The sequence below is a fragment of the Malus domestica genome, chromosome 17 (genome assembly GCF_042453785.1).
Source record: "Malus domestica chromosome 17, GDT2T_hap1".
In the NCBI taxonomy this organism is placed as follows: Eukaryota; Viridiplantae; Streptophyta; class Magnoliopsida; order Rosales; family Rosaceae; genus Malus; species Malus domestica.
Window position 1 is genome coordinate 14,420,390 of NC_091677.1, and position 16,384 is coordinate 14,436,773.

The 16,384-nt window shown below is 36.6% G+C and overlaps 1 protein-coding gene across 1 annotated transcript; it reads left to right on the plus strand.

Annotated features, from left to right (window-relative positions):
• The first annotated feature begins 7,151 nt into the window (after nt 1-7,151).
• On the plus strand, nt 7,152-9,917 carry LOC103454333 (subtilisin-like protease SBT1.5). Its single transcript, XM_029097100.2, has one exon. It carries the CDS (start codon nt 7,350-7,352, stop codon nt 9,717-9,719), a length of 2,370 nt encoding a protein of 789 aa, XP_028952933.2. The 5' UTR covers nt 7,152-7,349; the 3' UTR covers nt 9,720-9,917.
• The last annotated feature ends 6,467 nt before the right edge of the window (nt 9,918-16,384 follow it).

The window sequence follows — 16,384 nt, forward strand, 5'->3', positions numbered from 1 at the left end:
CACACATTTTTTTTTTTTTTTACTTCTTCGTCATTCTTTGATAATTTCTGTTTTTTATTTTTTTCAATTCATCTAATCCACGGCAAAAAATTAAAAAGGTGTGAGGGAAGTAAAAGAAATGTGTGAATATCACACATTTTGATTATTTATATGATTATACACATGGCAGAATTAAGTATAGTCATGTTGTCTAAAGTAATGTGTGCTTTATTTTCAGCATTTGAGTTTAAATCATGCTCTTAGTAGTTTAGATAAGTTTTAACCATTCTTATCACCTATATTTCACTTGATTAGATGGGATAACAAATGTGTGGCTCCGAGTATTATGTAAAATTTTATTCTACGAGAGTAACTTATATAGTATACTAATATACAATTAATGTGGTGTTCATTGCCAATAATATTATGTTTGTGAAAAGAAAAAAAAAAAAAAACTTACGCATTTCGCTTACAGTACATCCGTGTTGTGTAAGTTCCCGTACTTTAGTGTAGATTCTTTTGCTGTGATCTTTGGGCCTTGGCAATGGCATTAGGATGCATACACAGATTGGTGCACTTATTTTCAAAAACCCTAGCTACAACCATAATACATCATACTATATTTATAGTGTGTGTATATATATATATATATATATTAGGAAATTTTAAAAAAATTATAGGGTAGTGTCTCATTCATAAATTGAAGATTCCATTTTGTCTTTTTGAGGTCATCACCCACATGCTGCGGAAATCCAGTCACAACAGAGCCCAAGATCTCCACTGCTGAAACATTTTCTGATTTTCCTACATAAAATAAACATTCTCTAACTTCTATATAACTAATTAAGCAAGGTAGCTTGTAATTGATTTTATGAAATATTAATTTTTTTTTATTTATAATTTTTCATCTCCATGCACAGTAGCTGATGTCATTAAGTTTTTCAGAAAAAAATTTTAAAAAAAATTTGGACAACTGTTTTTCAGAAATATTATTCTCTCTGGTTTGTCTGTTTTTTTTTCCCTTCTTTTATAATATTTTTCTTGAACCACTATTTTTTAGTCAAATTAATAGTTTAAGAGCACTTTCAAAAGAATCTGTAAATTTTCATTAAAAATAGAGTTTGGTTGTTTTTATGGCATTTTTTAGAGATGCTCTAAGTACACTTTTGTAACTTTTGTTCTATAATCCAAATTCAATAATATGAGAAACAACATTCATGATTAAATTAAGGAAATATTAATTTTACTTACTTGTCAATCTAATAAATATAAAATTGAATTATTTAGTTTAATTCGAACTATTGAAGAATTAACTCATTATGTGACTCTCGCAATGTAGTTGTTTTTTCTTTCACTAACCACAGTAACGACAATAACATCCATAAGATTCTCTTATTCTCGTTTGTTTTTTACTAAAGAGATGAGTTTTTAAGCACAAACTTGAAACAAAACATCACATCCAAAAACACACCATGGAGACAAGACATCACACGTTAATATAATTGACAAAACCGTGTTCTCTCCTGCACACTACACAGTCGGTCTCATGACTCTCGTACACGTTGTAAAAATCTCGGTTTAGCGTTGCCTAGACGCGTTAGGTAGCTGGATAGAGCAGTGAGGGGCTCTATATAAGACTGAAAAAATGATGGATATAGTCAAATTAACGAAAAAAGAATGTACCCATATAAGTTTAAAAATAGATTAAATTTTTTTAATGGGTTTTATATTAAAAATTTGGGTACTTTTTATATAAATAATTTGTACATTTTATATTAAAAAAATGGTACATTTTACATTTAACAAATTGGTATATTTAAAAATGGGTACATTTAAGATTACAAAAAATTGAAAATTATATGAATGGGTACATTTAAGATTAAAAATTGAGAATCTTTTTATAAAAAACTAATGGGTACAAACTTATTCTAATTCAATAAATTTTTTTAATTTGGAAATGTTTGAATTAAAAATTAATTAGGAGTTTAATAGAGGTGTGAGTATTAATGTAACAGCCCGTCCCTAAAAAATTATGGTTTTTATAATTTTAATACGTGAAAGGACGGAAATGCCCTATGGGCAAAGCGTGATTTTTCAAGGACGCGTGTAACTCTCATATATTTTGTCATGTTTATTGACATATTCGGATAGAACTCAATCTTTTGGATGCGTAGGCACAGGTAGAAGTGATTTTGGAGTTTCAGTAAAGTTTCGTGGAATTACGAACCCGAAAGTATTTGGAATAAATCATTATGTTAATTATCCTACGCTATATTTTATTATTATTACTAAATGATTTTTATGATATATGTTTGGGTGTGACTAGTGGAAAAAGGGGGGGAGGATGAGATTAGGCGGAACTGCCCAATCTGAGGAGAGAAGAACAGAAGGTTGTTGCCCTATCAGAAAGGAGGAAGATGGGAGGACGAATCACGGAGAGATCAGGGAGGGAAAGGAGGAAGATGAGAGGCACCTAACCATGATCTTCTTCCCCTTGACCCGTTTCTGACCCGCGTAACTCGAACACCCGTCTGTTTTCCAATGGTTTTTCTCCAAATCTCCGGCAAGTTACAACCTCCCATCATCACTAAACATCACCCCAACACCCCATCGTTCCACTCTAGCCAAAATCGACATAAATTGGTTAAGATTTCATGAGGATTGTACCTTGGGTGTCGCGGCCCTCCTTGTTTGAATTCCCCCAAATCTAAAACTAATTGGATCAATTAATACCACCATTAGACTTCCCTTGAGGTATGGAACAAATCCCAATCAGTTGTAGGAGTGTCGGAGTGAGTATGGAGGTTGAATTGAAGCACACCATTTTCTAGGGTTCCGACGGGTTTGAGCAAAATTGGAGCTTTTCCTGGCCAAATTGGCCTTGGCCGCAGGTATAAAGTTTGCTCTACTCTTTGAGATCTTCATTTCTGTAATTTTTGAGAATTTTTAGAAATAGTTGAATTTTCTGGCAAGCCGGGGCGGCTCGTGGCCAGGGGGCCGTCGATGTTATTCTTAGGCTAATTAGATGCCTTGAGTTCAGTTTTGGTAATTGTATGACGTAGGTTGATTGTTGGAATCTAAATCCTCTACGTTACGTTAATATGTCATTATATGAATCGACGATCCGACTGTTAGATCGTCACCAAACTTTAATATGTTATAGTACGTAATATTTGAAAACCATAGGAACTTACGGATCGGGAATCCGATGTATGGATCTTCCCGAATTGAATTTGTAAGTTCATAAAATAAAATGTTGACCGCCACTTTATTTTGGCAATCGGCGGAGATTCGACCATTGGATCATAATGAAACCTTAGGATGTTATTCTAGAAGTATAATGTGGACCTTTGGAAGCAACAGATCGGAAATCCGTGGTGCAGATCTTTTGAATTGAATTGCGTAGGGATACGTTTTATGAAAATTATGTATTTTATCGGTTAGAACTCTAAGATATGATTCGATAATTAGCCGCATGCGACGATGGTTCATGATGTCTCGATATGCATGCTAGGACGTTGTAACGCGGACCTCAGGAGAGTGGGTTTTTCCATTCTATCGTGTATTTTATATATATATATATATATAATTGACAATTCCATAAATGTTTATAAATTGATTATTGCTTAAATTCACTGTAAATGCTTTGAAATACTATCGTGAACTACGAATAGCTTGATCCCTGTTTAGGGTACGTAGGCAGTCTAACGAGACGTTAGATGCAGCCATATAAGAAATGAGATTAAATAATCAAGACATTAGCCTTGTTTAAGGAATTGAGCAATGTGAGGGAAATTGGTGAAAAAATGTGCGTTTAACTTTATATTTTGGTGATTAATAGTTAGTACACTGTATTATATAATTGGAAATATTATGAAATGTTTTAATTTTAGATTTGATCATGGCATATCCATACGTATACTCCTTGCACATAATTATTGTGAACGCTTTGAAGTGAAAAGGTGAGCGCAGGACACACAGGTAAGTTCAGGTAAGTTTAGGTAAGTTCAAGTAAGTATACGGTATTAGTTGAATTGATGGGGTTATGATATGACTACATTTATGTTTTAAGCAACGGAGCATTGTCGTACAGGTTGCTTATGAGTCGTACATGTTGTATTAGATACATTTAAAGCTCATAAACCTACACCCCTGTGTTAGTGCTCCCGCCAGTGGCCAGGGCACAGTCATTCACGTAATGTTCACCTCCCGCACCATACGGTCACCTTGAATTCAAGGTAAGTGCATAGGCCTGTCGTACAGACCACTATAGGTGGTTCCGACTCGTAGTTGACTCTTCACGTGATCGTAGCACTTGAGTGTATTCATTTACACCCAGTCCTGTTGTACAGACCACTACTATGGTTCCGACTCGTGTGCAGGCGTAGTGACGTATAGGGCATTAGATGTGACTCCGGCTTATGTGCTAGCAATGATTAATGAGATATGAGTACAGTCGTACAGGTCACTATAGGTGACTCTGACTTACGAGCTAGCATATATAATGAATATGTGATGAGCTAGCATATGTAATGGATATGTGATGAGCTAGCATATGTGATAAATATGTTATGAGCTAGCATATGTAAGGAATATGTGATGAGCTAGCATATGTAATGGATATGTGACGAGCTAGCATATGTGATGAATATGTGACGAGCTAGCATATGTAATGAGTATGTGATGAGCTAGTATATGTAATGGATATGTGACGAGCTAGCATATGTAACGAATATGTGACGAGCTAGCATATGTGATGAATATGTTATGAGCTAGCATATATGATGAATATGTTATGAGCTAGCATATGTAATGAATATGTGATGAGCTAGCATATGTAATGAATATGTGACGAGCTAGCATATGTAATGAATATGTTATGAGCTAACATATATGATGAATATGTGATGAGCTAGCTTATGTGAGGAAATATGTGATGAACTAGTATATGTGATGAGATATGGGTAAGTCGTACAGGTCACCCTAGGTGACTCCGACTTGCGCACTAGCATGAGTTATTAATCGAATGATTATTTAATATTATTGATGAGATGTTGTGTTGGGGTATATTATGATTTTTCTAGAAATTATACGGGTGTTGTAGAGAGGGATTATAATGTTTTATATGTTTTCTATTAATATTTTACCTTCAGGGCCACTCACCCTTGTCTTGTCTTCACCCTCCAGGTTTTATTAGCTGAGCTTTCTTATCGTCAAAGATTCGTGGCAATTCTTAGTATTGGAAATTATTTCGAGGGTACGATTCTTAATTCATTCTTCTGTACTTGCTTATGCTCTAACGTCACGTGTGAAGTGGGTTTATTCCCACTCACTAGTGCACTTTGGTATTTAGGCACTCTTAGGTTTAAATTTATTCACAATTTTCCACATCATCACCCCCCTTTATGGCTTCGACACCTTCCAAGTGTCGGCTAGCACATCTCGATTCGAAGTCTTAGTGGACATTCCGGGTCAGGGTGTGTCAATTAAAACTCTAAATCAATTTGTAATTTTTATTTAAAAAAATATGTAATAAACATGTAAATTCATTATCACATTAATGCTAGGGACTCCAATCAAAATTTGAAAACTAATAAGGTCTTAGTCAATGAACATTAGTAACTAAGCACTAGATACTAATTTTTCCATTTATTATGTAGTAATTTGATTAAGCGATGATTTTTTTTTGTGTTAGCTTTTCTTAATTTGATTTTTGGACGTGCTATCTTAAATTTTTTTAATGAACACTTCAACCTAAAAAGTTCAAATTGTGACAAAGTTAGATTTCATCACTTATGAATCATTCGTTGGATTAGATTTTCTTATCTCAAACTCATCCATTGAAAGAAACAAACCATCACTTCGCCCTTTGAAATAATTTGATTTTCACATATAACACAACAAATTTACCTAGCACCAATTGGTAAATTAGTAACATACAATTTTGAAAAAAAAATATTTGAAAATTTCACCCATCAATGCCCATGAACGTTAAATCAATTTGAAATTTTAATTCTTATGGAATTTAAAACAATTATTAATTAGCAAAATTGCGAGAAAAATAAGTAAGAAAAAAGAATTAAAAAATAATAAAGGGAGAGTATAAGTGTATTTGCAAGTGAAGGGAGAGTAATAGAATTTTGCTCACATGGGTTGCTACTTTTTTGTGGGGTCCACTGTTTTTTGGGGCTACATGTAGCCCGATTTTACGCTACCCAAGAAAGGAAGTTGCTTGCCCCAGTTGTGGATCTAGCCTCATTTTACGGCTCATTGGGGATGAAATTTCTTGTTAAGGCTGGAAATGTGGTAGCCTCATGGAGGATAAAGCCCCATTGGGGATGCTCTTATCATCAGGATGAGTTTTTAGGCGTTTGAAAATTAAAAAAGTGTGCCAAGACCTACTTAGGTGTCTACCTAGTCCGCTTAACCCTGCCTAGGTCTCGACTTTAACTTTGACAGAAAATTGATAATTTTTATTTTGTATTTTAATTTTTCAATAAAATGTAATAGACTTGTTGACTAATTCGATGAACACTCATTATATGTTTGTTGCTCATGTTTTCAATATATTCTAATATTTTATAATTTATATGTCATGTTATAGATGATTTATGTATTCTAATATAATTATGTATGTTTTATAAATATAAACATATACTTATTTATACAATATATAATAAATTTACTTAAATTTGCTTAGTCTGTATAGCCTCGCCTAGCCGCCTAGGCACTAGATCCTAACCCGTTGCTCGACTAACACCTAACATCTTTTAAAACCTTACTCTCATAATATAAATATTTTTGTCATTATATTCATACATTGTATATTAAAAAGGTCATTCTTATACAATTGTTTTAGTTTTTTTTATACATTTTTTTATTTATGGTCGTCAAATTTAAATAAATTAAATTTAAACTATGAACAGAATTTAATAAAAATGTGTAACAGATTAAAAAAAAAAGTATGTTTTTCATTCTTAGCATATAACCATGCATATTATACCCAGTAACAGGCATAGTGCATCTGACTAATAACACGGGACAAGAGTAATATCAGATTTACGACACACGATTGCGTACAATCTCAAACAATTATTCCACAGTAGTACAGTCTAACACAATTGAATTGAATTGAATTTGAATGTTTTGGAGAAGCCTAAACAAATTAAGTACCAAATAGTATAAAACCACCCACCGATCCACATCAACATCGAGAGTGACCAGTGACGACCACCCCAAACCCCAATTTAACCTTTTTATTATTATATTCATTAATATGTTTCATCCATAACTTATTAAGTAGCAGCAACTTTACTACCACCACACAGAGACACAGAGACACAGAGAGCTCTTCACTCTCACTCTCTCCAATGGCTTTCTCTCTCCTCCATCTTCTCCTCTCTCTCATCATCTCTGTCTCCTCCCTATCTAACTTCTCAGCTTCTTCTTCTTCTCCTGAAAATAATAATCAGAATGATGGTGGAAAAACCTTCATTGTTCAAGTCCAACCAGACTCCAAACCCTCCATTTTCCCAACCCACCATGACTGGTACTCCTCCTCCCTTTCCTCCCTCTCCTCCTCCTCCTCCTCCCAACCCCCAACTATTCTCCACACTTACTCTACCGTCTTCCACGGCTTCTCAGCCAAGCTCTCCCCTTCCCAAGCCGACCAACTCCAGTCCCTCAGCCACGTCATCAGTCTCATTCCAGAGCAAGTCCGCCACATCCACACCACCCGCTCCCCTGAATTCCTCGGCCTCCGAACCACGGACCCGGCAGGACTTCTCAAGGAGTCCGACTTTGGGTCCGACCTCGTCATCGGAGTCATCGACACCGGAATCTGGCCAGAACGCCAGTCCTTCCACGACCGAGAACTGGGTCCCATCCCCACCAAATGGAAAGGCAGCTGCGTCGCCGGGAAGGACTTTGCGGCGAACCTTTGCAACCGCAAGCTCATCGGTGCCCGTTTCTTCTCCGCCGGCTTCGAATCCACTAACGGCAAGATGAATGAGACCACGGAGTACCGCTCCCCCAGAGACTCCGACGGCCACGGGACTCACACTGCCTCGATCGCCGCCGGACGGTACGTTTTCCCGGCGTCTACTCTCGGGTACGCCAAGGGAGTCGCAGCCGGCATGGCTCCCAAGGCACGGCTCGCCGCGTACAAGGTCTGCTGGAGCGCTGGCTGCTACGACTCCGACATCCTCGCCGCCTTCGACTCCGCTGTCGCCGACGGCTGCGACGTCGTGTCCCTCAGTGTAGGTGGCGTCGTCGTCCCGTACTACCTCGACGCCATAGCCATTGGCGCGTTCGGAGCCTCTGACGCCGGTGTCTTCGTGTCCGCGTCCGCCGGTAACGGCGGTCCGGGAGGGCTCACTGTCACCAATGTGGCTCCATGGGTGACAACCGTCGGCGCGGGAACTATTGATCGGGACTTCCCGGCCGATGTGAAGCTCGGAAACGGAAGAACAATCCCGGGCATGAGTGTATATTCCGGGCCGGGTCTCGCAGCTGGTCGGATGTACCCTCTGGTTTACGCTGATAGCGAAGGCAGCGACGGTTACTCCTCGTCCTTGTGTCTAGAAGGTTCTTTGAGTCAAGATTTGGTCAAAGGAAAGATCGTCGTATGCGACCGTGGCATTAATTCAAGAGCTGCGAAAGGCGATGTTGTGAGGAAAGCTGGAGGGGTTGGAATGATACTCGCCAATGGGGTTTTCGACGGTGAAGGACTTGTAGCAGACTGCCACGTGTTACCCGCCACCGCGGTTGGTGCCGCCACCGGAGACGAAATCAGAAGGTACATCACAGCTGCATCCAAGTCCAAATCGCCACCTACGGCTACAATTGTGTTTAAAGGGACCAGAATTCGGGTGCGTCCCGCTCCTGTCGTGGCTTCATTTTCTGCCCGCGGGCCGAACCCGCAAGCACCAGAGATATTGAAGCCGGACGTGATTGCGCCCGGGTTGAATATACTGGCAGCTTGGCCGGACAAGATTGGACCTTCCGGTGTTGCTTCGGATAAGAGAAATACGGAGTTTAACATACTCTCTGGGACATCAATGGCTTGTCCACACGTGTCTGGATTGGCTGCTTTGCTGAAAGCAGCCCATCCAGACTGGAGTCCAGCTGCTATTAGGTCTGCCCTGATGACCACGGCTTACACCGTGGACAACAGGGGCGAGACCATGCTGGACGAGTCCAGTGGCAATACATCAACAGTCATGGACTTTGGGGCAGGCCATGTTCATCCCCAAAAGGCAATGGACCCTGGATTGGTCTATGACATTACTTCTTATGATTATGTGAATTTCTTGTGCAACTACAATTATACCACTAAGAACATACAAACGGTCACTAGGAAGCTTGCAAATTGCAATGGGGCAAAGAGGGCTGGACATGCTGGGAACCTCAATTACCCTTCATTGTCTGTGGTGTTTCAGCAGTACGGGAAGCATAAGATGAATACGCATTTTATCCGGACCGTCACGAACGTGGGCGGCCCCAAGTCTGTCTATCAGGTGAGGATCAGTCCGCCGGCGGGGACGACAGTGACGGTGGAGCCGGAGAGGCTCGCGTTTAGGAGGGTTGGGCAGAAGTTGAATTTTCTTGTGAGGGTTCATGCTTTGGCAGTGAAGCTATCTCCTGGTAGCACTAGTGTGACGAGTGGTTCTATAGTTTGGTCAGATGGGAAGCACACCGTGACAAGTCCTCTGGTTGTGACAATGCAACAACCTCTCTAAGGTGTTTTGTGTGTAATTAGGGTTTTGGGTTTTAGGAATTTTGCACTCCTTGTTACAAAAATCATAAGTTGTCTCTCTATATTTTATATGTATGTATAATGAGAGTGATGTTTTTCAAGGTTTTCTAGTCCAGAAAACTGGTGGCGTTGGTTTGGTTTGTGGTAATCTTAAAAATCGAAAGCATTTGTAGAACGAAAACTTGTTCTGATTAGTTTGTAAGTTTGTTTTGGTCAAAGTTGCATGTCATCGGTTATACATCCGTGTAAGCATAGCACTCCGTCCCGTGATTTGTGTTATACGCGTACAAAATGTACCCCGATGACGCAAATAACTAGTTACGTTATCAGTGTTATATTCATTCATATACTCCACACACAAGTATATATCTTGGGAATCGGATCCTCTCCTGAACTTAGGAGGCTGAGCTTCTTGAGCAAATGATCTGAATCGTTGAAATTTAATCTAATGATTACAAAAAAATAGTTCTTTTAAAAATTATAATCATTAAAATCGTTGGATTAAATTTTAACGGTTCAGATCCTTTGCTCAGGAGGAGATCCGGTTCTTTATCTTGCACATAGGCAAACTGCTCTGTCGGCCAAAACATTGAGATGATAACAATGATTAAGACCAGAATCATGTGGGGCAGTTGAAACAGAAACTGGCTTAGTTTATTTTTTTTATATATTATATTTGGTAACTGCAAGACTTTTCCAGGTTGCGTAACTTTTGAGGTTCACATGGATGCTAGTCTGGTCCTAGACCTGCAGATTAAATCTGAAACAGAAAATAACACAAACGGGCTAGATTATTAGGAGATGGATTCTCTGCCTCCCATTTCCATACTCTCCTCGTTCATTTCTGTTTGTATGATTACGATTAAATCACGTTAATATTTTATATTCTTATTATTTTATATTTTATTATTTTTATAAAAAAATTAATATAAAATGTTGCTGTGTCTTAACCGTGACCATACATCACAAGAGGGCATGAGGAGAGTGTGGAAATGGGATGGCAGACAATCTACCTTCAGATTCTTAAGGGGTTACGTTTTTCTACGTTATGATCTAAGGATGTTCTGTTATTCAAAGTTAAAGCCAATGTATTATGATGAAAATCTGAACAAAGAAGACTATAAACAAAGAATCGTAGCGAACTCCAACTGGGTTGGTCTAGTGAAAAAGCAAGCAAAGAACTAGAGCTCTTAATCCGAGTTCGAATTCTTATGGATTTGTATTTTGGGATTACCAGCTTTGCTTCCGGAGAGGAGATTGATCTATCACTAATGTGCGGTGCAGATATTTCATTTAAATATCTGCACTTTGTATGTAGATACAATGGCAGAACCAGAATTTGAATCTTAGTGTCGAGAGAATTTGTCGAGTATTGTCCATGCAACTTGTCGAGATATGCCTAGCAGATATTACATCAAACACTTAGTAGGTACAAAGAGAGTCGTACAAAACATTCAGAGAATCCTTAAAAGACCTTTATATGTATATTTTCTAAACTCTAGGTGGTTCTGAGACCACCTATGTCCAAATGTGCATCCGTCTCTATATATAGGTATACATATGTGTGTTTTATAATTTTTCTGCATTCCCCAATGGATTACACTAACCATGAATAATTGTATACTTCAGACCAAATAAAAAAGCTACAATTTGCAATGCATCAAGGCATTGTATACATTGTCGCGTGCATAAATTTACTTCAAAAGTCAGAACGTTAAAATTTAGACACTAATTTGAACAAAATGTCGTATGCATTGATGCATTCTTTGACATATATGCAAAGAGCGTTGCTAGACGCCCCATTGTGCTATCACACCCACCATTACTTTTTTTTTTTAAAATCTAAAACTATCTTCCCATTAGTGATAGCAATGGTTCGATTTGGGGACAAAAATGTCATATCCACGCATAACTACGAAAATTAACCATATTCATAACCTCAAATTAACCATCGGGATTATCCATAACCATATATGTCCGTAACGGAGTCCTTATCGGTTAACGGTTATATCCATTTTTATCAATAAAAAAAAATTATTTGTTCAACTGACACATTATAATTTAATTTTAATAGATACTAATCCGGTCATTATATCCACATCCACATCATCATAAACATAACAATAATTTCTAGAAGTGTTCATGATAAGCCAAATATGATAGCAAACTAAGGCAAATTAGTCCCATAAAAAAGAAACGGAATGACAAAAACAAATACAATAACCACTACAGGAAAAGATGAAAGAAATTTTCAAATAATTTCAATATGTGTGTATACTATACTATACTATATTATTCGGGAACGGATATAGATCAGAGAACCCTATCTATAACCCTTATTTGAAACCATAACCGAATAACATTCACAATTCTTCTCCATAGCTGTAAAATATTCGAATTTTCAATCCCAAATCCCTCTCATTCGAATGGTTATTCAAAGTTATCGGATTTAACGGATTTACTTGCCATCCGTACCTTCCACCCACCATTATTCCCTAACTATCCCTCCTACCCTAAGTTTTAAAAAGTAAAAATAAAAAGACTGAAAAACTAAAAACACGAACCAACAGCCACAACGCTACTCACCCCAACTGATGACAATATACCAGTTACAACTCCTCCTGGCGCCAACTCCTTTTCTCCAATCCGATGCCTTCGTTTCCTCCGTCTCTTTTATTTCCCCCTTTTGTCTTCCTCTCTCTCTCTATCTGGCTTCCCACACCAAATCTATATTTAACACAGTAAACATCAAAACTGAAACTTATTAGGAAGACAGGGGAAGGGAGGAGGAAGAGAGAGAAACGGGCTGGGATCTTCATCCCATTTTTTTAAAATATATTAGAATCAATTTCAAAGAGGGTATATTTTGAGTGAGAAAATAGAACAAGTGAGTGGCTTTTTGCAGTACGAGTAATGTTAAGGAGAATAAATTTTAAAAATAAATTTGCAAACTGAAGGATATGTCACCAATAGAAAATAAGGAAAACTAATGAAAACGACTTCAATACTTTAAATTTTAATAAAAAACCATGTAATAGCTTTATTTAATGGTTAGGGCAAAACACAATATCAAACCAGCTCAATAAAGACTGGCCCAAATAAATAATTTATTGAGCTTCCTATTTTACCCTACCGTTAGTATTGGCCGTTTATGTTCTCCGTTTCCATCACGTGTGTTCTTCTCATCTGGAGATCGTCTCCTCTCTCCTTGCCTGCACTCCTCCTCCTCCTCCATGTCCACCACGACGTCATCTCAGTACCTCATAAACCCACCGTCTCTGCAGCCACAAAAACCATCCACATCTTCCAAAGCGCTCGCATCCACCATCTCCAGCAACCTCAAGATCAAACTCAATTTCCCGATATCCACAAGCTTTCACCTGTCGATGATGGCGTTGTATTTTAGATCCCGCAGGATGCTATATTGCTATATGGACGGGTGTACGAATCCATGGTTGAACTAGAACCATGTTTCGAGAAGACCTCGTCAGGTTTAAGAGCACAACTTGTTTTAGTGATTATTATTATTTCTCTTATATATGTCAGTCCACCATCAATATCTAAAGTTCATCAATCTTTCCTATGGCCACCAAAATTAATTGAAAATTCAGAAAACCTTATAAACTTTGCCTTTGGTTGTGAACTGTAATCTCAAAATTGCCTAGAGCTATTTGTGTGCGGCACGACTCTGCATTTTGTTTTTTGTTTTTTTCTCTCTATTTGCGGCCTTTTGAGTTATCGAAATCGAGTTTTGAGTTTACATGCATTAGGGTGACAAAGCTTTTACTTGATTTTATATATTCTGTCAAGCTTGAGTGAAACTTTAACCAAATAAATATTATTCTTTAAGCTTTGGTTTGGATATTTCTTATTATTTCGAGTTTAGACCTTCAGTTAACTTCGGTTTGTCTTGCTAATGTCATTGCGTTTAGTAGTATTCATGTTTATTTGTAAGTGAAAATTACGGGCAACAAATATATTATTTTAAAGGTCTCAATGGTGTGATAGATAAAATTATCATGTGTTTATATAGTACAATTTGCCCATTATGTACTTATAAGGTGGTGTCACCGATTACAAGATAGTTTTCTCACCTCTTATAATATTTTTGTTGTGAAATTTTTGTCTCTGGTTGTTTGAAGTTTTGGTTGAAGTTGCCAAGAGAGGAGATTCATGTTATTATAAACTTTGATTTTTATGTGCATTAGTGCATACATTTTATAATGATAGTACCAATATTCAATTTCAGAAATAGTATATTACTTGAGTTCAGTTTCATAAATAGTCGGTTTCATAAATAGTATAATACCCCTATTTAGTTTTAGAAATAGTGTAGCACCCGCGGTCAGTTTCATAAATAGTCAGATTCATAAATAGTGTGGTACCTGTGTTTAGTTTCATAAATAATGTGATACTTGTGTTCAGTTTCAGAAATAGTGTAGTACTCGTGTTTAGTTTAAAAAATAGTGTAATATTCGTGTTCAGGTTCAGAAAGAGTGTACTACCCATATTCAATTCAAAAGTAAAGTAGTACTCATGTTTAGTTTCATAAATAGTGTAGTAATGTTTCAGTTTCAGAAATAGTGTAATACTTCTTTTCATTTTCAAAAATAGTTAGTGTTCCGTTTAAGAAATAATGACTGGTAGTAACTTTTTTAAACCCACAACAATCTCAAGCTGACTCTTTGTAAATAACTTAAAATGAAATTTATATTAGGGAGTTTTAATGAAATTTATATTAATCTTACTTTGATTCTATTATTTCAATAAGCATTTCAACACGATTTGATATGGTATTTTATGGTGGATGCACATATATTTATAGGCCTGATTATAGTGCTAATAAATTAATAATTAAAATAAGGGAACTTTAATGAAACGGGCTTGGACCAACAAATATTTAACCAAAAACTATCTCAAAATGTTATTTAACCAAAAAAGCTCAAAGTTTAATAAAAAACCATCCAAAACTATTGTCCACGGTCCAAAGTTACAAGCCCAACCCATTACAAATCTACACTTCCGTAAATATCCATAAATGATTCCATATTGTCTTGACTTTTCACCAACCTCAAACCAGCACAAAACTGCCATAATAACTCCCTGTCTTCCTATCAAATCGAATTCCCCCATTTCAAAAACCACCAAATCAAAGTTCAAATCAAAGTTGAAAAAGGAAGTATTCATCGAAACAAAGCCGCTGAAACAAATTCAAAGAAGTTCAATGGCAGAAACTCCGTTGAAACAAAACTGGCAAAAAAGCGGTGCAAAATGTACCAGAACCTCCATCGGAACAAACCGGCCAAAAAGATGTGGAAAACGTACTAGAACCTTCATGTGAACAAACTGGAGAAAAAAACTGCAAAACGCATCAGAACCATCGTTGAAACAAATCAAAGAAAAACTAACATTGCTTCTGGAAAAAAAAAAAAACCAAAACATAAAACTATTTTGGAACTGTTTTTGGAAAAATCAAAACATAACATTGTTTCTGGAAACAAAAAAATAACACTGTTTCTGGAAAAAAAAAATCAGATACAATGTGGAAAAACTAACATTATTTTTGGAAAACTAAAACTATTTATGGGAAAAAAATCAGAACCATCGTCGGAACAAATTGGCAAAAAACTAACACTGTTTCTGGAAAAAAAAAAAACAGTCTTTGGTAAAAAAAAACCAAAATATAAATTGTTTCTGGAAAAACAAAAAAAATAACACTGTTTCTAGAAAAAACTAACACTGTTTTTGAAAAAGAAGAACCAAAACATAAAAACATAGAACTGTTTCTGGAAAAACAAAAAAATAACACTATTTTTTGAAAAAACTAACACTGTCTCTGGAAAAAAAAAAGAACCAAAACATCAAACTGTTTCTGGAAAAACCAAACCATAACACTATTTCAGGAAAAATAATTTGATACAGTGTTTGTTTGTTTGTGTACAAACAAACACTCTATCTGATAAAAAACCAAAATATAACATTGTTTCTGGAAAACAAAAAAATAACACTGTTTCTGGAAAAAAATGTTGGCAAAACTGTATTTGGAAAAAAAAAAATACATTGTATCTGAAAAAAAAAGCTAACAAATCTCAAATTTATTTTATGGAGAAACAAACGATGAACTCCACTAAAGAAGAAAATTTGAAAAACAGTACCTCGAATACACTATGAAAAATTGAAAAAAGTACCTTGAATTCTTCTTTTCTTCTTCATCAAATTGAAAGGTTAATAATCATATGAATGAGGAGGGAAGGGCATAAATTCACCTTTGGCTTTTTGCCGATGTTGGTGAAAGTGCAGATCCCTTGCTCATCTTTACAGAGAAGAGGAGGAGAGAGAATGATAAATTTTGGGAGGGAGGGAGAGAGAGAGAGAGAGAGAGAGAGAGAGAGAGTGCCAAAAATCATACCGTTTTGCTTGTAAGAGATCGTTTCTGATTTTCACATAGATGGAGATGATTCAAAATTAGGTTTGGGGTCGAAGCTGTGGTTTTTACATAGTGATAGAAATGTAGTTGCTATGCGAGATTAGAAAGAAAAATGGAAGGTTTTGAATGTTAGGAAAAAAATGGGGGAGAGAACATGAGAGAGATCCATAATGAAGAGAGATTAATGGACAAAAGCTTGTCATTAGGGATAAAATCGTAAA